The sequence below is a fragment of the Chlamydotis macqueenii genome, chromosome 10 (assembly GCF_036417535.1).
Source record: "Chlamydotis macqueenii isolate bChlMac1 chromosome 10, bChlMac1.mat, whole genome shotgun sequence".
In the NCBI taxonomy this organism is placed as follows: domain Eukaryota; kingdom Metazoa; phylum Chordata; class Aves; order Otidiformes; family Otididae; genus Chlamydotis; species Chlamydotis macqueenii.
Genome location: NC_141565.1, coordinates 6,587,613 through 6,607,953, shown reverse-complemented (window position 1 = coordinate 6,607,953; position 20,341 = coordinate 6,587,613). Strand labels below are relative to the sequence as shown.

Below are 20,341 nucleotides of genomic sequence, written 5' to 3'. Positions count from 1 at the left end.
CTTCCTAGCCTCAGACTCTGTACTTCTAATGCAGCAGATCTACAGCTCTTATGCTGTACATCGCTCCCTTGCTGGGACTCTCTCACAGTGCCAGCTGTGGGGCAGGCTGGTGCAGGAACTTCCAGATACTCAGCTGTGGAAGGAGAATCCAGCCCAATCCTTGCATGGCATGTCCAGAGGCTCCCCTAGGAAATGCTGTGGTCTACTGGAGAGTCATGGCTGAAGTCCAGCCTGGGTGTATCTTGTAGCTCTTGGCCAGCTGAAGGTTGCAGGGTCAAACTGAGGCAGGCCTGCGCTGTTACAAATGAGAAAAAAAAAGTATTTTCAGCCTTGCATGAATTCCAGGCCTGCAGAAAGCCCTATTCCAGCTGAGAGACTCAGGAAAGGTGTAACTTCTGGTTTGTTTTGTGGTACAGTCTCTGGAGTGCAGAAATAAGACCTTGTGTGAAATCTTTGATAGCAGCCAGGACCTGAGGATCATGCATCATGATTTTTCTACTTTTGGTGTTTCGAGCCACAGAAGTAAATACATCTTTGTCTTTGTCCCAGCCAGCAGCTTGTACAACACCATTTGTAATTCAAGATTAGTGTCTTGGTGTAATGTGGGTAGAGAACACGCATGTGACTTGTCCTGTTCTCTGTGCCCTAGTCAAGATGCGGCAAATGTGAGAAGGGGATCAAGTGTCCTCCTGGATCAGTTCTTGTGGTGAGTCTTTGATTCATGTGACGTCTCACAGACTGTTTGCAGATAGTGCTTTGATGTCCTTTCATTGGTCTATAGATGTCATCTCGATACATGAAAAAATGTACCTTTGAGTCCTCTGTGGCTCATTCATTAGCAAAGTTTGTAAGAGAAAGCAGAGGTTTATGCAGAAAAAAAAAAACAACATGAACCATGAGGCTTCTTACAGGGCTGGCAACAGACTTTGCCTGAATTTCAGGAGTCCTTTAGTGCATGCTGTGTGGGGAGTTTCCTCTCTTAAGGGGAAAAAATAAATGTCTTTTTTGATCTTTCACCGTTTTGACATTATCATCAAGGAAAAACAGTTTAGAGGTGCCAACAGTGATTTCCCAGCCCGGACTGATTTATTCACACAGATGGGCCATTTGTGCCTGCAGCTTATTTGTGAGTGAGTGACAAATGTTTCCAGAGAGGAAAACAACTAAACATTTCATTTCCATGCTGCTATGAGTTGCCTAGCAGCTACATCTCCCTTCTTAAGCTTCATTGCTTTACTCTGTGCCAAACATTTACCAATTACTTTTTCTCAATATTAGTCCTGACAGATATACCAAGGATTTGGTAGGTAACAAAATAGACCATGTGTGGTGACTTCACATCTAGAGATGCCTCATTGGTCTCAAATTTTTAGGGCTGTTCCTGTAGAATAAAAAGCATTATTCCTCTGTTAGGCAAGAACACAGTCATATGCACCAAAATGTACAATCTGTTTTTCTAAATATTGTAATATCTTCAGTCTGTATCTATGTTGATTATATCTGCAGGAATTGCCAGGAAGCGAAAATCTCGCTCGCTGTGAATTACGCTCTGGGGATCCAGGAATACTTGGCTGCCATTTCACCTGTGCAAAAGTTTCTCTGGTAAGAAAAACATTTGCCTTGGATTCATTTTGACAAAAGCAAGATGGGTATTAGAAATACAGCCATGGAAATACAACTGAAGTCCTGGCTGCATTTGTGTCATTGCATAGCTGAGACCAGGCTCATCTGGGAGTTGCTCTCCATCCTAGAGATACAGGGCACTGGAGAAAAAACAAACCTGCAGAAATGTCTGCACAGTGATGGACTGTGATCTGCTGCTTTGGTATCGTTACTTTGTGTTTTGTCCTGCAGGGGATAAGAGGGAGTTGAATGTTTGTAGTCTGGTTTCCTAAGGAAATGAGGCATGAATGATAGTATTTTGCTTGTGTGTATGCCTTCCTGAATAACTGATGACTAACTGAAGTTGAACCAAAGCAAGGAGCAGAAGATCTCGCAGCTATTATGGCCCCCACCAGTTTTGTGAAAATGTGTGTCTGGGAGAAAACAATTGAAGAGGAAATGGTAGTAGAAAGACTTGTATGAATTTGAGCTCTTACAGCTATTGAAGCATCTCCCTGGAAGGTTTGGTGGGAATGAGAGATTGAGGAAAAGGGAGAGAGGCAGTGGGACATATGGTGCCCACAGGCAGAGCTTCAGTCAGCATTTGTACCTCACTGGGCACTTCTGCATTCCTTTGTTGGATGATGTTTCTCTTCATCGGTACCATCCAACTTGGACCCATCATGGTTGCCTCCCTCTATAGGTAGATGCAGATAGAAATGAGTGCAGTCAAATCAGGCTTCTGAAGCAAATCACCTTCTGGCAGAGCCTTTCTCTGCCCAACAGTCTCTGACCTGGTGGGACACAGGCAGGAGATAGGCTACAAGGGCACAGGACTGAACATTCACGTTACCAAATAACCAGTGTTGTTCAAGTTGCAGTGCAGACCTCTACATGAGGCTCTGGACAACAGAGCACTACGTTTTTGGGGGCTCACTCTGTCCTAACTGTGCCCATCTGGTCCTTTCACATATTGTCAGAAATTACGGCTATCGCGTAGTTAAACGAGAAGAGTAGCTTCCCCAGTCAAGCTGTACCTTGACTGTGCTGCACAAGACGGCTCACCCCAACCTGTTCTTTTTTGTTCCCCAGAGGTCCATTTGCTGCCCTGGCTACTACGGACACATGTGTGAAATGTGCCCTGGGAAGCCAGGCCAGTGGTGCTCCGGGAATGGGGAATGCCAGGACGGCATTGAGGGCAGCGGAGAGTGCCAGTGCCTGGAGGGTTTCCACGGCACTGCCTGCGAAATGTGTGAAGTAGGCCGATACGGAGCTGACTGCAAATCAGGTGACACCGATGGCTATTGTGGCTTGTCTCTATCATCCTGCATGCAAGGGGAGAAGAGTGACCGCATCTCAGCTCTCGGGAGGGGTGGTGGGAGAGAAGAAATGTCCCAAGACATCCGAGACAGGGAAACAGCTGGCAGGCTGCCGAGAGAGGGACAGTGGGAGTAGGCACTTGTGGCCAGCCAGAGGAGTGGCCCCATTTTTCATCCTCAAACCAAGACTGTGCTATGCCGCTCATCCTGCTGCCACCCAAACTATAGAAAGTAGAGCTGGGTGGTCCATCCCTAGAATTTTTAACCTGGTAGCAAGGGAACAAAAGGAGATACTCCTGTGACCTTTTTTTTTTTAATGAAAGCTTGATGCATTGGATTAGGAATAGAGCAGAAAGACTTTGCTTGTGAGACCTGGTTGGTCTGACAGTGATGCATGTTTCTGTTTCCCCTTCAGAATGTGCCTGTGACAACGGGATATGTAACGACGGACTGCAAGGGGACGGGAGCTGCGACTGTTTCCCGGGGTGGAAGGGCCCTACCTGCCAAGAATGTAAGTGAGTGTGAAGGGACCCGTAGTGTAGTACTGCCCTTTTGGCAGAGAAATCTGTGTTAGCTGAACAAGGTGACCAAAGTTGCATTTGCTTTGCATCCCCCAGAAAGCTTATCAGACTGTGCTAGCTCATTCCTGTGCATGAGCTGCATTTATGATGTGACTTCCCCAACAGCATGAGCCCTGGAGTTATTTGGGTGACATTCATGTAGGGAAAAGCATATCACCTGCTTCTGTTCCCACTGAGATTTGAGGTACCTCAAGAACAGCCCCTTGCCCTGGGAGAGAGACACAGAAGCTCCCAGCTAGATTGGGTTGACCATGACTCCTGTTACTTGCCTGAGAAGGTGACAGGGCTTGATCTGAAGCCTCCAAAGGGCCCCAGTGTGTCTGCTGACTTGCTTTGTCTGCTCACAAGATCTACTGATTTAGGTGAGCTCAGGCCATGGTCTGCAGTTCTCAATTAATCTGTCATTGTGTGTTGAAGTAGTATGTTGCAGATAATTATTCCTGGGATTTGGGATTATGATTACCATTGGGATAAAGGGATATAAGCTCTTAAATAACTTGAGACTTCAAAGGTTTGCACACAAAGATTGAGTGGAGCTGTCCTGTCTAGTGTAAATGCAAAGCAAACAAGTTCATCTTTTTGCTCCAAATGAGGCAAAGCCAAATGGCCCTGGGTGTCTGGATTAACAAGGTTTCAGTCCTTGTTTCATTCCTAGCAATGCAGGCCATGCAGGTAGGATCAAACTGAACTGTTGTCTCAGAGAGAGAACACTGAATTCACTCCCTTGTGAAATGCTAGAAGAAAAATCTTGTGAGGTTTTCCTGCTGCCATGTAGGACATGAGAGTTAGCATAACTGCTGCTGTGTCCCATCATCGTTCAGCGCACCACAAGTGTGGCACTGAGGCTGTTTGCAGAGTCCTTTATTCTAGATGGCAGAAATGTCCCCAGCAAGTGCTAGATTGAAAATGCCAAGTAACGTTTGTGTATTCTCTTGCAGTAATCAAGATTGACTTATGCAATAACACTTGCCACCAAATGGCCAAGTAAGTACAAAGACAGGGGCTGGGTTGTTCTCAGAAAGCCATATGTGTGTGTATGTGTTTTGCATAGAGCTGATTCTGTGTTTAGAGCTTCACAGAGGAGGGAGGAGATGCCTGCTCATTAAAGGTGCATAAATGTCAGTTCCATCCTGGGAACTGTCTTTGGTGCTAAGCTGCATCCACTTTTCCCAGGGATTTTGTCTGTTTAAGCACAAAATCTTTCCAAGTTCCTTCTGCATATGTGGATGGGAGAAAGCAGAGGCTCCAAGGTACTCCCAAGTCTGGCCATATTCATACAGCAAGTCAGCCACTGACAAGCCCTTTCTGCCTCGCCTGCCTCTGCCAAGGAATTTCATTAAATAGGCTGATGGACTGTGATGACTCCTTCTTGCTGCCTACTCTATCCATTACCTGGTCTCCTGTTTTGCAATATTGGGACCCAACCCACCTCCATTTTACTGTGCAGAAGCACGTGGATATGGTGAAGGTGCCCTGTGCGAGGTGTGAAGCCTGTGCCTGGATGCCAGCTTCCTGGGCAGCGTGACTGTGACTTGAGTATTTGGTGCTGTAAAGAAATACACAGCAACTTTAGGGATGTTCCTCCTGTGGTCAGTGTGGACTCTTAACTTGCACATGCCAGACTTGGATAGGGTTTCCCACTGGCCAAGCAAATCAGGAGATGTCATCAGTGATTGTTTATCCCTTTCAGCTGCCTCAATAGCTCTGCAGATTCCACACCTATGTGCTTCTGCTCTGCTGGATACACAGGGAATGGGACCCATTGCACAGGTATGTCCAGCAAGGATGGGCAAGATTCAGGGCTTGCAGACGTCTGTTGAGACTGCGCAAAGACAAGGATTTTGTTTGTGAAATAAATGGCATGATGTTGCCAGAGAAAAGATCACTCTCAGCCATCCACCATGAACTCTGCCATGCTTTGGTAGAGAGGTTTTCCAGTCTGGAGCTTTACATGGGATGCTCTTGATGTTGCTAGAGCCTGCAAGAGAGGGATAAAAAGGCAGGCAAGGGTAGCAGGGCAGCTCTTACTGCTTGTGGAGAGAGAAGCATATCACAAGAACGGTGGCAAAGATATAACAATTTTGACCATGAATCCATGGAATATTATGTGCTCTTCCTATTTGCTGGCCATGTCAAAATTCAGTAGAAGCAGTGCAGCAGTTGTGCCAAAATGAGGCAGGATTTCAGATACTGTTCTAGAGCTACGTACAAACCTGGTCTATGTCAAAAGCAAACAGATAAGAAAAAAAACACTCAGAGTGATAAAATTATAACAGTCAAAACACTGGTAGACATCACTGTTTCTTTTCAGTATTGCCCTTGCTTGAAAATGGGTGATGGAGGGAGGAAAAAGAAAAAAAAAAACCCAAACATTTACGTTGTCATCTAACCATTAGTCCTCAGTGAGCAAGTACTGTGACGGAAAGACTTCTCAGTCCAATTTGGGGGTTACTTAAGCTCAGCATGACTTTTGGACTGGCCTCTTTCAGATATGGATGAAGCCCCATGCCTTTGAAGGACCTACACTTTCATTAAGAAACAAAGATGTTGTGATTTTTGTTAACATGGATGATCATTCTGGCACAGTTCATCTTTCCTAGATGTTCTGAGCTCATTCTGCCTCTCTTGTTTCTGATCACAGAAATAGATCCATGCACTATCGATCATGGTGGCTGCTCCATACACGCTGTGTGTACTAAAGTGTCCCCAGGAGAGAGAACCTGTGTTTGTAAGGAAGGCTATGCTGGAGACGGGACGCTCTGCATGGGTGAGTGCTCAGTGCATGTTCTGGTGATAGCAGCGAGGCATTACCTGAGCAAAGGGGAGTTTCAGACTAAAAGCATTAAAATTTCAGATTAAAGTGTTGAATAACTCAATTCTCCTTTCACTTTGTTCATACAGTGATTATTTCAAAGCAAGTAATTGCTGGCTGATCTTGATTCAACTGTCTTTCTGCTTTTCGTCAAAGCTTTTGCACAGATATATCTATGTGTGTATGTACATACCTGTAGGTACACGAATGTGCTCAGCAGTCTCCCACAGTGGTGCTCTGAAATGAGGATGGAGCTGTGGGAGGGTCCAGTCCTCTCATGTCCTTTAAAGCACACCCAGGCAGAGGTGGGATTTTCTGTGGGCAGATTTATCACAACACAGACACACACATGTGGCAGGAGTAGAACTTGCAACTTGCAGTTCTTCCCTGCTGCCACGAGTCACTTTTCCACCGAGATGTTTCCCAAGCTGGGAATGTCCTCCGTGTGGCTTTCCCAGTACCTCTTTCATTCAGCAATTCCCAGCTGTCTTGAGCAGTCCTCAGCAATGTGGCCTTATTGTTTTGCTGCAGAAATTGATCTCTGTCTTGAAAGCAACGGGGGCTGCCACACCAACGCGGAGTGCATTAAAACAGGCCCAAGGAAGGTGAGTAAGATGAGTGTCAGGGCACCATTATGGAGGTTGTCCCAGCTGTGTGATTCTCTCAAAGACAATCCTTTCCATCACAGTGCTCTGCCTTGTGCTTATTACCTTCCACATAAGAGTTGTCTGAAAAGGGCATGAAAAGATTGCCATTTCCTTGAAAGGAGATGCTTTCTGTTGGCCAGAGGCTGGAGATAGTCTCGAGTTATATTTGTTGTTGACAGAAGTGTGGTTATTCATGAAGTGCATGACAAATGCTATACCACATGTTTTCCATCCAGCTCAGCCGTCATGTGCTTTTCTTTATTGGGTCCAAGTTTCAAGCTGAGCATCTGTTCTCCCTCCAGGTTGCCTGCAACTGTCTTCCTGGTTACAGTGGGGATGGCGTGAGCCAGTGCAACCCCATCAACTTGTGTGAACAGGTATGTCTGCATTTTGCTACTATCAGAGGTGGAGGCCACAGCCTTGAAGCGTTCCTTTCTCCCAACTGTTAACAGCAAGGACAGGGTTAGCCTGCTTGTTTAGAGCTTTCACATACCGAAGGGATTTCCAGGTGTGTTTGGTTCCTGTTGCCTCTCAGAATGACCTGCAAGTCTCTCATCCACCTGGCACTCCCTCTTGGGGGAGAAGCAGTGTGGAAATAGTGATATAGGGTTGGAAGTATGTGGGCTTGTTTCTCTGCATCTGTTTTGTGTGCAACATGCTCAAAAGCTTAAATGTAATATGTTGCTCACATTGCTGCCATGTCAAAATCTCTCTGAATCATGACATGATTTTGTCATCACTGTGGGTTCCAAAGTAAGGTGCAGAAGTTTTGTTTCACAGTAGGATTTGTTGCTGAAAAGCCGTTGAGGATTTGGGTGAAGTTTATTCCAAGGCATTAGACAGATGGGAGGAATGATTTCCCTCCCACTGGGCTGGATGTGGTTAGCAGCTCCCACATGCAAGTGACTGTTCAAATTGTTGATGATACCCCTCCACACAAGCCTTTCACTTCTCTTGCTAGAACAATGGAGGCTGTAGTCCATTTGGGCTCTGCAAGTACACAGGCCCTGGCACTCGAAACTGCTCCTGCTCTCGGAACAGTATTGGAGATGGCTTCACCTGCCATGGCAAACTGTATCAGGTGAGAAGCATGCGCAGCATCTTTTCTGTTCAGGCCTCCAGCCCTGCAGCAAACCACTCCCTCCCCTCCAAGTGTAAGCTGCGGGCAAGCAGGTCTGTGGTGTCGTATCAACACGTGTGCTGTAGGTACAGACAGGTGCTTTCAGGCAAGCTATCCATAAATTGTAGGTGTATTTGGGGTGCCAGCTGGGGGAGAGAAGCACAGTAAGGGAGCTGCAATGTGAAGACTGCTGCTCTGTCAGCAGCATTGGCCATACCTCTAGGGAGCTGTTTTCTTAATGAGACAAGGAAATGGGAATATTTTTTTTTTCCCCGAAAGGAACCCACTTCTCGTCTGTGGGATCAGGGCAGGTGTCCTCCGTGGCCATGCCAGCACTTGGGATTCAGTCTGGAGGGTAGCAATCTGTCTCTAGCTCTGTTGCCAATTCAACAGCCATCCTTGGGAAAACTGGTGACCTTTTCTAGTAGTGGCAAATAAAAGCTGTCATGCCCACAGCAGAGCCAAGAGAAAAGAGATGGTCTCAGCTTTGTGCTTCTGCTCTTACTGAAAGTTAATGTGGTAAGGAAAGGGACTTTGCTGTGCCACGCCTATGTCTGCCACTCTGGACAGCATCCCAGAACTGATAGTGGCAGCACAGTGAGGTTAAAGCAGAGGTTTTGTGAAGCACTCGAGGTGTCGCAGGAGCACGGGGGCAGTTAAACCTATGAGACAGCTACTGAAGAAGCAGCCAGCTTTCACCTCTCAGTCTGCTCCATTTTGCAGCACTGCGAATGGAGGCAGAGGTCTGGTCCAGGCCTGCTTTTGTAACCTCCTCGTCATCCGTGCTGGCAAGGGAGAGAGGGGAAGATCACTATGGTGTGTCAGGAGAACCGGTGCCTCATTGGGATGGGAGAGTGACCTGGAGTGGAAGGAGCAGGTCACCTTGCTGGCGAGCCAGGAGCAAGTGGAAAGGACTCTGCTAACACCAGCTGTTTCTCTTTATTTAAGGAGCTTGGAAGGATCAAAGATGCATCCACGTTCTTTAAGATGATACTGGTTGGTAACAAACGGCTTTGTTCTTGTCTCTGTGTAGTAAATCCCACTTAGGGTTTTCTACAAAGGGTCTTGCTAACGGGAACTGTGCTTTCTGTTTCCTTTCCCACAAATGCTCTTCTGCTGCAGGCAGAAAACATCAAGGAGCTCAGTGGGGCAGGGCCTTTCACTCTCTTCGTCCCACGGACAGATTTCATAGGAAACACCACAACGGTAAGTGTCCTCCCATCCCAAGCACTGTTGGGTGTTTGGCACACCCCAGTCATGGCAGTGTCCCCTCTGGGGCTGTTCTGCCCAGTGAACTGAAGCAAAGGGGCTGCACTGCAGAGGGTTAAAGGCATCTCCTATTCTCCATCAGCATAAGGGCAGAGGTTTGGATGCCGACTCACTACAGAGACAATCGGGGTAGGGGAGGACATGGCTCCTGTTGTTAAGGAGGCCCTTACTGGAGCCCCTGCCTCATGGTCCTCAGAGGTACATGTGTGCCAAATCAGTGATGCATAGTGACTTCCATTACCCGTGGCTGTTAGGACTGGTAAAGCAAGGCTTCACAGAATCTGTGATAAAGACTTCTTATTCCTCCTCTGTGCCCCAGGCTCTGCTATTTTGCCTCCATTGATCCCTTCCTTCTTGTCCCAATAAGTGGGATGTCTAGGGCAAGTGGAGGCATGAGGGAGGAGACATTCATGACCCTATGAACCAGACAGATTCTTGACCAACAGCTTTCTGATGTCAGTGTAGTGGAAGATCCTAATACCATCACTCACAAGTCCTGTTGTACAGCTTCACACCACTAGTCCCACCCAGTAAAGGGAGAATTCCCAATGACCACATATCCCAGGTGTCACTTCCTGAAGGACAACATGGTCATTTGTCTTCCATCAAGGGACCTGAATGCTGCTTTTGTCAAGCTGAATGAAATTTCCCAAAGCTTTCAAATGGTTTTGTGCATTCAGCACATTTTGGGAGAAACTGGCTTTCCTACAGGGATGGGTCAAAGGGGACTTGGACAATCCAGGGCTCCCTCATCAGCTCTGGGCCCCCTGCTACGAGGCAAAGTGCCCCTGGTGTGATCTCATTCTTGTTTTCTCTCTGTAGTTTGAGGAGTGGAGGAGCAGAGGTCTCCTCCGGGACCTGCTTCGCTACCACATGGTGGGTTGCCAGAAATTGCTGTCCAGTGACCTGGAAGCCCAGGAGTCCCTTACATCTTTATCTGGCCACAAAATAAAGATCACAGTGAAAGAGGTAGTTCTCTGCTATGATTCCCTTCCCTGTCCCACTTGTCAGGACGTCACTTCTGCTGTCATTTGAAGGCACTGTGGCTTGCCTACGGCCCACAGATGGCTTATAGGGCAGTGCTGTGGATGGGAGTACCTTATCGCATCCCTTCTCTCTCAGAATAGCATCTATCTCAATGAGGAAGCCAAAGTGGTTGTGAGTGATATCATCGGTGTGAATGGGGTCATTCATTTAATCAACCAGATCCTCATTCCAAGTGACCTAGTAGACCGTAACGTTTCTTCAGAGATCTCACAGGTAAGTCTGAAGCAGTAACTGTGCCCTGATAACTGCCGCGGTGAGGACAGCGCTCCAATCTTTCTCCCAACAGCTCTGATAGTGCTGTCCCTAGTAAGGCTTTCCACCCCCACCCTCAGCCCAAGGCCATGTGGGGTGCTCTTCCTCCCTGTTCCTAGCTGTGTAGGGCATGTCTGAGGACATAAATTTGGCTTGTGACATTGACAACATTTGTGGCATGGCAACATTTGGGACAGAAGAAGCTGTGATTCATCACTAGGGAAGAACAGGACTGGATGTAGGCAGAGGAATCGTGTCCTATGCCAACCATCACATTCCTTTTCCACTGCAGAGCAGATTGCGGTGTGAGATTGCCAAAACCTCTCTGGTACTCCTCAAACAAGTGCTAGGAGCTTATAGATCCTGCATTTTACAGTAAATAACACATTTTCTGTACAGCACAACAGAGTGCTGAAATTCATTCCAGCTCCTACTGTAGCAGCATCTACCCAGGAGAAATCAGAAAAGTAGCAGCTGCTGAATTGCCAGGCCAAATCCATCGGCATGATGATGACAGAGATAAGCTTGTGTTTAGCTGCTGTAGTTGTTAACCGTCTGGTCTATCCCTTGCATTACTGCTCCAGGTCTTGGAGAGGGACCTCTTAGTGGTGATTATTTCCTTTCTTCCCTCTGCAGCAAAATATCACGGAAGTGGCAGAGGCCTTTGGGTACACCATTTATAGCAAGCTGCTGCAGGTGAGCAACCGAATTCCTGCTGCTCTGTGGCGAGGTGACATGTACATGTGCACACTCAGTTTTGGCTTTTGGCTTTTTCTTTGTATGCTGTCTTATCTCGGACAGGACGCGGAACTGCTTCCACTGGTTAGTGACCCCGTGCATAGACCCTTCACCATGTTGTGGCCCACAGATGCTGCATTTAATGCCCTCTCAGAGAAAAGGCAGAAGTGGCTGTACCGCAGAGAGCATCGGGACGTGCTGGCCTCCTACCTCAAAGCACACATGATCAGGGACACAAAGGTAAATGTGACAACAAACAAGCTCCTACCTCCTGAGGCCACGCGAGCTGCCATAACCTGCCTATGGTTACGCCGGAGTGTCCTTGCCAAATATTTCGCTGCTGTAGAACATGCAGCATATTAGCTGTCTTGAGAAGACCCAAAGCTGTTTGAGCATGTGAGGCAACAAGTCATCATGAACCTCTGGTGCAGCGTGGCTGAGCTGAAACCTTCTGTGATCAGCTTCTTGGGGAGGCCACATCACCTCTGGAGCGTCAATGCAAGGCTCACAAACAGGCTCTTGTCTATAGGAGTGCTGAATAAGGGAAGAGTCCAGCTTAGCAAAACCAGGGTCTGCTTATGCACACTGGTCTCTCACTGTTCAGGAATCTGGGACTAACCCAGCGTAGTTACATTGTTCTACCCACACCAGCTTCATGTGCTGCCACGTCACACCTCCTCCCAAGTGTGGCTGCTGATCCCTGTCCTTACCAGGCACCATCCCATTAGAAGTATGAACTGCCAGTTTTGCCTGTCCCTCTCTTAATAGTCTCCTTTTTTCCTCTTAGATTGTTGCTGGTAACATGCCCCAAGTCAAATACATACGGACCATGCATGGCTCCACCGTCTCGTTCAGCTGCAGTAAAACCCATGTGGTGAGTGATGCAGATGCTGGGCTCTGCTTTCCTCTGAGCAAGGATCCCTGGGAGTAGCCACAGGGCAACTGGTGCTCTGTGTTGGTTACCAGTGGGAAGTGAACACAGAGCTGGGGTGGTTGCAGGCTGAGACACCCCATTCCCCTGACTATAGCTGAGCCTGTAGAGAGGCTCGATGCTCTGTGGCCAGCTGGCAGGAAAATGCAGAGGTGTGTGGTATCTGCACGTGCACTTCCTGATGACCAGAGTGTGAAGCCAACCACATAGTGCTATGACCCTTACAGAGCACCTGTTGCATGGACAGAGGCCATTTCTTAGAAGAGAAGGCCATGAAAAGTGGCAATCAGGAAGGGTGGTCAAGGACACGAGCACAGAGATTTTGGAGAGTTCTTGGGGTGAATGAGAAGTCATGGCAGCCAAAAGGGGCAACTTCTGGGTGGTGCAGCCAGGATGTAGGATGTGCCAGGATCATAAGTTGCTTTCTTCCTCTGGCAGGGGGAGCTTCTGGTGGGGAACAGCGATGCCACCATCATCCAGAGGCACATGGAATTCAATGGGGGCATTGCTTATGGCATCGATAGGCTGTTGGAGCCACCGGATCTGGGATCTCGGTGTGATGAGTTCATGTTCATTGAGCTGCAGGTGAGTATTTGCAATGAGGCCAATGAGGATCTGTGCCATCTGTTGAGCCCCATGACTGGGAAGAGGGTTGTTGGGAGGGCTTGCTGCTCTTCCTCGGCAAAGCTCTGAGCAGCCGAGAGAGGCAGAAACACATATTGAGTTGTTATGGGGTTTCTTTTTCCCCTCCACAGGGATCTACAGAGAGCTGTGGACTCTGTGGCTTCGAGCCACCCTGCCCTGCTGGCTCCGTTCAACAGGTAAAGCTCACAGCTCTGTCACTGAGGAGGCCTGTTATAGGGATGATGACAATACCCACATGCCTCTCATGTTTTAGCAGCAAAATGAAAGCCCACCTGCATGTGGCGAGTCCCTCGATTCAGTCGCATTGTCTATGCCTTGCCTGAAGTCATGCAGTCCCATAGAGCAGGAGCTGGGCTGAACAACATGAGATCAGGGGCTCCAGTGGTCTTTGTTTGATCAGTCCCTGTATGGGTGACAGCAGCTGCAGGGGTCCCTGCAGCAGCGCTGGGGGCTTCTCTGAGTGCTTTATAGCAAAAGAGTTTGGCCTGGCTGCTGGAGATAGACTCAGATGGTGAGCAGCCTTGGGGGGCAGTGGTTGTACCCCACTCTCACTGCATTGCCCATTATCTCTCTCTGCTGGGCTTCTGGCATGTCCCTGAGGTACATCTGTGGCTCCTCTGTCACCAGCCCCATTGCATATTAGGAAGCCTCTATTGCTTGTTGTAAAACTGAATAAGTGGCACAAGAAAAGTCAAGGTGAGATGTCAGTGACCAATGTGGCACTCTGTGTTTTGCCTGTTTCCTCGCAGGGGGAAACCAGGCGCTGCTACTATTATGGAAACCAGCTGTTGAGAAACACTTTTCTGTTTCACCGCAACTCCCTGTTGCGGCCGTCCTGGCCCTCCCCGTGGGACCCCTTCAGAAGACACTTCTCTTCCAGGGGGCCTCTGAAACGAGGCTGCAGGAGGAGCTGTGTTTCTGCCCAGTGGGTCCCTCAGTGCTGTGCGAACCATTATGGCCGTGACTGTCAGGGTAAGGAGCCACAGGACCCTTTCCCGCCCCGACCCTTTCTCCTGTGGAAAGCTGGCATTATGGGTTCAGCGCAGACGTCTGGTGTCCATGAATGTGCTTCTCTGGGGAAGGGTGGGCAAAACCCCAGACAGGGATCTCCAGTCTGTGGAGGGTGCAGGGAACAATCCCCTGGGAGCATGTGTGGATGGTATCGTAACAGGGAATTCCCTTTCCTTGGAGAACTGCTTGTCCCTGTGGAGAGCCCTGGGCATAGGGCTGCGGTGGGTGGCTGTCAGACATGTCACTCACCCCTAGATGTTGCTGATGTTCAACCATTCCCCGGCATCTGCCCTCTGCCCTTCCTCTACGGGCAGAATTCACATCCTTGCATGACTCTGCTGCCAGGTTAGCATGAGAAAGGCCAGCACAAACTCAGCGTGCTGCAGCAGAGGGTCATCCCAGGTTGGAAGCTATGCCAAATTTGTCCTTCTTGCCCCCCTTCCTAAGGTTTATTGTCATGGGTTGTCCCCAGAACTCACTCCTAGGACTGCCGAGCAGGCTCTGCAGTCCAAGCACCCTGTAAGCGGCAGCTCACATGGCACCAGGCTCCCCTCCAGCCCAGGGTCACTTTGTCACCACAGCCTCACTAAGGTGCCTCATTTCCAGCGTGCCCGGGAGGGCTGGAGGCACCGTGCAGTAACCGTGGTACTTGCGACGACAAGATCGGTGGCTCAGGGAGATGTAACTGCAGCCAGGCTTTCATTGGGACCAGCTGTGAGCTGTGTGCGCCGGGCAGATATGGGGCAGACTGCCGAGGTAAGGGGGCAGCTGTGGGGTGGCAGCAATGCAGAGGTTTGTGCAGAGGTGGCTGTGGCACATGGTGCTACTCGGAGGAGAAGCGAGTACTCAGCTGACCTCTTTGCAGCTTACAGCATGGGAATCAGTGCTGTCCCATATGCATCGGTCCCAGTAACGCTCCGTCACACCTCTGGGGCTGGGGACATCCCTCCGTGGGCTCTTGGCAGGACACCTCTTCGGGCAAACGTAGTTTGCCATCTCAAACTACTCCAGCTGTAGTTTGAGAAGGCTGGGTGGCCGAGGGCCCGTGGTCAAAAACTCCTCCTCATTTGTCAAGCGCAGCTGAGAGCCCCAGTCTGGCAGAAAGCATTATGATGTATTTTGGGCTGGGGCCAGATTCTTAAATCGTGATGAACCCTGTACAGAAAGAGCATCTCCTGGGACGTGCTCAGCAGAGACCTATGCCCCTGTGAGGCAAAGGGAAGGAAAAGGGAGTTCCCCGTTCCCTCGTTCCAAGCTGGGTTTTACAGGGTCTCCAAGAATGTTTTTGATGGCTGTATGGTTGCAGGGACTCAAGACTGAAAAACACATCTCTAGAAATGCTATGGGGAGGGGAACAACGGGGGTTTGTGGGTGCAGAGAGGCCTCCCCTCCTCGATGAAGGGTGCATGTTGCAGGGCGGGGAGGCCAGGGCTGGCAGCAACAGGGGATGTGTGCATACTGCCGTGCCTTCATGCACTGCCCGCACAAGCTGTGTTTCTGCCACGTGGCTGTCCCGTGGCCTGAGCATGGCCTTTCAGTGCTGTGACAGTGTTTTTACCTGTTCCTCACAGAGTGTAGCTGTACTGAGAATGGTGTGTGCAACGGAGGACTGCATGGCGATGGCTTCTGCTTCTGTGCTGAGGGCTGGACCGGAAACCACTGTGAAATCAGACTAGGTGAGGGATGCCAAGCTGGATTGTTCAAGCCAGCTGCTCAGAAATACCTACAAAAAAGGAGCTCCCAGTTGTGGGGCTCATCCTGAGATCTGGCCCGTGATACTGAGTTTCACAAGGGTTGGGGTGGTGAGCAGGAAAGCTGCACTTGATCATGAACAAGTCCCTGAGCTCAGAGGTGCTCCAGGAAAAGCTTGAGGGTGAGCTGAAGGCCTGAGGCTTATCTGAAGGACTAGTGATCCTCTGGGTTTGGGCAAGGCATCTGCAGAAAAGCACAGAGGGAAAGAGGGGGGAGCATGAGGCAGGTGGCCTGGGGCAGAGGCTGGTGATGGCAGCCGTGCCCACGTTGCAGCCCTTAGATGATTCTGAGTTGTGTGTGTTCTGGTTTCAGTCATGACGCCCACCTGCTCTCCACCGTGCCACCCCCAGGCTGTGTGCCGTTCTGGCAACCTCTGTGAATGCAACCTACACTACGAAGGAGACGGGAGAATGTGCTCAGGTAGAGGGGAGCCACGGAGGGCTGGGATGGAAGGGTGGTGAGCGAAAGGGAAAGCGGACAACACAGCAAGACAACAGGTGACCATCTCCTGAGCAGCTCCGTGGAGGATGGCCATATCCATGGGATGACTGGCAGGACAGACAGACCACCACACACCTAGCAAAGGTGTTTTAGTTGACCTCACACTTTTACCCCTGCAGTGATCGACATGTGCAGCCAGGACAACGGGGGGTGTGACACAAATGCACACTGCACGCAGATTGGCGTGAACGTCTCTTGTGCCTGTGCCCCCGGGTATGGAGGTGACGGCTACGTCTGCGACCCCATAGACAGGTGTGCGGACGGTAGGAACGGGGACTGCAGCCAGCACGCTAACTGCATCAGCACCGGGCCGGTGAGTGCACCCCCTGGGTCGGGGGAGGTCTGCGTGCCTGGGAGAGCAGCGCAGCGTGGCTGCCGTAGGATGGTTCAGGCTGCTGGAGGACAGCAATGTGACAGTGTGCCCTGTTACTGCAGTCCCCAGGCCTGCCACTCCTCTCTGGTTCCCTCAGCTGTTGTGCTCATCCTGCAGCTCCTTACTGCTGGGCAGGGGCTGGGCCCTGGGTCTGCTGCCAGGCTGTGGTGATGGTCCTGCTGATGTTACGCTGAGGCCATTTTTCCCGATTCCTCTGTCCAAAGGGCATAAGCTGTGTCAGTCGTGGCATTTCTGGACTGTCCTGGGGGCTCCAGCATGGTCCTTTGAGGACAATGCCAGCTATTTTTGCAGAGGAACCAAAGCTGCTTGCTGCAGGCCAGAAGCTGGGATGGGAAACATAATGCAGTGCAAGAACCATGAGCCACATACCTCAAAGCTCAGCTGTCCTTCAAACAGCATGTGACAAGGAGTCAATGTGACATTTTTTTGTTTCACCTGCAGTTCGATATGGGAGCAGGACAGAGGCCATGTGTTCTTTCATAGCTCTGTCATGGTCCCAGCGGGCTGTGGAGGCATTCTGAAGACTCATCCCCGTCTTCACAGGGATACAAGTATCCCCAGCTGGCATCTGTGTTTGCACTCACGCAAATGCCATCCTTCCTTTGTGTTGCAGAACGAGCGGCACTGCGAGTGCAAGCAGGGCTACATTGGGGATGGGATCCAGTGCCTGGAAGAGGCCGTGCCACCCACGGATCGGTGCCTGGAAGACAACGGGCAGTGCCATCGGGAGGCCATTTGCACTGACCTGCACTTTCATGGTGAGCGTGCTCAACCCTGCAGTGCCAGGGATGATAGTCCATGGAGAGGTCACACTCCCTTATTCTCCACCTTCTGGCTGGGGCACCCCTCAGGAGAGCTGGAGGGTGGGATGGCCAAGGAACCAGGAACCAGGCCAAGGAACTTTGTAGCTTGGTCTGGTTTTCACGTTTCCATTTTCCCTTACACGATGAGCCATCCTTGTCTGCCCCGGAGTGACATGTGAGATGGCCTCTGGTGGGATTACACTGCCAGTAAGCACTGGGTCCCTCGTGGAAGGCGAGAAGCTCAGAGGAAGCCATGCTACATCCCACCTCGCCCTCACTTGAGTATTGTCCACGTCCCACCCTTCCCGTGCAGCACAGAGCACCCTCGTTGGCAGTGCTGTCTGTGCTCACAGAGGGGACCCATCAACTGCCCCAGGGAGTCTGCTCGCTCTCCATACTGTACTGATGCTCCCTGGCCTTGGCATTTTGCAGATAAGACTATGGGCGTATTTCATCTGCAGTCACCCCGGAAAAAGTACGACTTCACTTACGAGCAGGCTCAGGCGGCCTGTGCCGCAGAAGGCGCTTCCCTGGCCACTTTCCGGCAGCTCTCGGCAGCACAGCAGGTCAGGGATGCAGAGGTTGGGCAGGGACTGGGTCCATTGCCTTGTGGGGTGGGAGACATGCTTCTCGTGGTAGCGAGCCCATGAGGTGTGGGTGGATGACCTCTCATCCCCTGGGCCAGGCCCTCCTTGCTCCATCTACAATCATGAAACCAGGAGGGCTGGTGGGTCTTGGCAGTCACATTGGGATGAGACCTCTGGCAGCACCCAACCCGTTAGGTGTTGGAGGAATGGCCAATAAGGCTGCACAATGGCAGTGTGTGTCGGGACAGAAAGCCCAGGCCAGCAGTATTATTTTTAATCTAATAATTCGTTTTCCTCTCTTAGATGGGATTTCATCTGTGCTTGGTGGGTTGGCTGGACAATGGCACAGCCGGCTACCCCACAGCCTACCCCAACCCCAGCTGTGGGGCTAACCGAGTGGGCATCGTGGACTATGGCTCCCGAAGCAACCTGAGCGAGACCTGGGATGCGTTCTGCTACCGGGAGAAGGGTGAGTGGCGCGAGTACATTTCCTGGGGACAGTCCTGTCAGGCACAAGAGGCATGTCAGGGCAGCAGGCAGAGAACTGGATGTTATCTACCTGGACTTTAGCAAAGCCTTTGACACCGTCTCTCACAGCATTCTCCTAGAGAAGCTGGCAGGTTATGGCTTGGACAGGCGTATGCTTTGCTGGGTAAAAAACTGGCTGGATGGCCAGGCGCAGAGAGTTGTGGTGAACGGAGGTAAATCCAGTTGGTGGCTGGTCACAAGCGGTGTTCCCCAGGGCTCAGTACTGGGGCCAGTCTTGTTTAACGTCTTTATCAACGATCTGGATGAGGGGACTGAGTGCTCCCTCAGTTAGTTTGCAGATGACACCAAATTGAGTGGGAGTGTCGATCTGCTCAAGGGTAGGAAGGCTCTGCAAAGAGGGATCTGGACAGGCTGGATCGATGGGCCAAGGCCAATTGTATGAGGTTCAACAAGGCCACGTGCTGGGTCTTGCACTTGTGTCACAACAACCCCATGCAACGCTGCAGGCTGGGGGAAGAGTGGCTGGAAAGCTGCCCGGCAGAAAGGGACCTGGGGGTGCTGGTAGACAGCCAGCTGAACATGAGCCAGCAGTGTGCCTGCGTGGCCAAGAAGGCCAACAGAATCCTGGCTTGTATGAGGAACAGTGTGGCCAGCAGGAGCAGGGAAGTGATTGTGCCCCTGTACTCGGCACTGGAGAGGCTGCGCCTCGAATACTGTGTGCAGTTTTGGGCCTCCCACCAACAAGAAGGATGTTGAGTTGCTGGAGGCTTACCCAAGAAGGGCAGCTGAAGCTGGTGAGGGGTCTGGAGCATAAGTCTTAATGAGGAGCGGCTGAGGGAACTGGGATTGTTTAGTCTGGAGAAGAGGAGGCTGAGGGGAGACCTCATTGCCCTCTACAGCTACCTGAAAGGAGGCTGTAGGGAGCAGGTGTTGGCCTCTTCCCCCAAGTAACAAGTGACAGGACGAGAGGAAATGGCCTCAAGTTGTGGCAGGAGAGGTTTAGCTTGGGCATTAGGAAACACTTCTTTACTGAAAGAGTGGTCAAGCACTGGAACGGGCTGCAAGGGAGAGGTGGTCAGTGTGGCCTCCATTGGTGAGTCAAGTCCCATGTTGGCATTCTTTGCAGATCTGACTTGCACCTGCCGTGATGGGTTCGTGGGAGATGGGTATTGGTGCAGCGGCAAACTCCCCGATGTGCTCGCAGACCACGCTCGCTTCTCCACCTTCTATTCTGTAAGCGATGCTCTCCTGGTTCTTCGGTACGCCAGCAGCCGGCAACAGGGTGGAGGGAGGGATTGACCCTAACAGGGAGAAGTGGTGGCTTGGTCTGCAGATGGGGTGGAGGGCACAAACACAGCAGCTTTTTCTTTCTGGAGCTGGAGGATGCTTGCTGGGCTTGGGGAGGTGACAGCATTGAGTTCCTCGCAGCATCCTGATGGGCAACATCTATCTTTTCCAGATGTTGCTCGATTTTGCCAATGACACAGAAGAAGGACTGGATTTTTTCATGTATTTGTCTGATGACTCGGCTCCCAAAACTCTCTTTGTTCCTCTCAATTCTGGCTTCGCAGACAATGAAGTAAGCAAGCAGGGCTGGGCGGCCACTTGAGGGCGCATGGAGCGAACTGTCAGAGCCCCAGAGAAGAGCAGGAGGCGGCCAGCTTGGCGTGATGGTGATGTGAAATAGAGTCTGGGGAAGGAGAGGAATTTAGGTCAGAAGGGGCTGTTGGAGGTCTCTAGTCCAGCGCCCTCCCTCAGAAGAACCATTTAGGTCAGGCTGCTCAGAGCCTTCTCCAGTTGAGCTCTGACTGTTTCTAAGGGTGGCAGTTCCCCTCTGTGTA

General features: G+C 50.6%; 1 protein-coding gene across 1 annotated transcript in view; it reads left to right on the top strand.

The window, feature by feature from the left end:
* Positions 1–20,341, top strand: part of STAB1 (stabilin 1) — a 57,660-nt gene that overhangs the window by 35,756 nt on the left and 1,563 nt on the right. Inside the window, exons 36-64 of the mRNA XM_086755975.1 lie at positions 650–706; positions 1,507–1,602; positions 2,695–2,890; positions 3,337–3,432; positions 4,441–4,486; positions 5,193–5,272; positions 6,144–6,269; positions 6,846–6,919; positions 7,264–7,338; positions 7,923–8,042; positions 9,030–9,077; positions 9,204–9,287; positions 10,173–10,319; positions 10,473–10,610; positions 11,286–11,345; positions 11,451–11,627; positions 12,175–12,261; positions 12,757–12,903; positions 13,074–13,139; positions 13,713–13,935; positions 14,581–14,730; positions 15,546–15,650; positions 16,039–16,146; positions 16,347–16,540; positions 17,235–17,379; positions 17,857–17,990; positions 18,315–18,480; positions 19,627–19,733; positions 19,960–20,079. Coding sequence (XP_086612101.1) covers positions 650–706; positions 1,507–1,602; positions 2,695–2,890; positions 3,337–3,432; positions 4,441–4,486; positions 5,193–5,272; positions 6,144–6,269; positions 6,846–6,919; positions 7,264–7,338; positions 7,923–8,042; positions 9,030–9,077; positions 9,204–9,287; positions 10,173–10,319; positions 10,473–10,610; positions 11,286–11,345; positions 11,451–11,627; positions 12,175–12,261; positions 12,757–12,903; positions 13,074–13,139; positions 13,713–13,935; positions 14,581–14,730; positions 15,546–15,650; positions 16,039–16,146; positions 16,347–16,540; positions 17,235–17,379; positions 17,857–17,990; positions 18,315–18,480; positions 19,627–19,733; positions 19,960–20,079 — 3,372 coding nt within the window. The remainder of the gene's footprint in view (positions 1–649; positions 707–1,506; positions 1,603–2,694; positions 2,891–3,336; positions 3,433–4,440; positions 4,487–5,192; positions 5,273–6,143; positions 6,270–6,845; positions 6,920–7,263; positions 7,339–7,922; positions 8,043–9,029; positions 9,078–9,203; positions 9,288–10,172; positions 10,320–10,472; positions 10,611–11,285; positions 11,346–11,450; positions 11,628–12,174; positions 12,262–12,756; positions 12,904–13,073; positions 13,140–13,712; positions 13,936–14,580; positions 14,731–15,545; positions 15,651–16,038; positions 16,147–16,346; positions 16,541–17,234; positions 17,380–17,856; positions 17,991–18,314; positions 18,481–19,626; positions 19,734–19,959; positions 20,080–20,341) is intronic.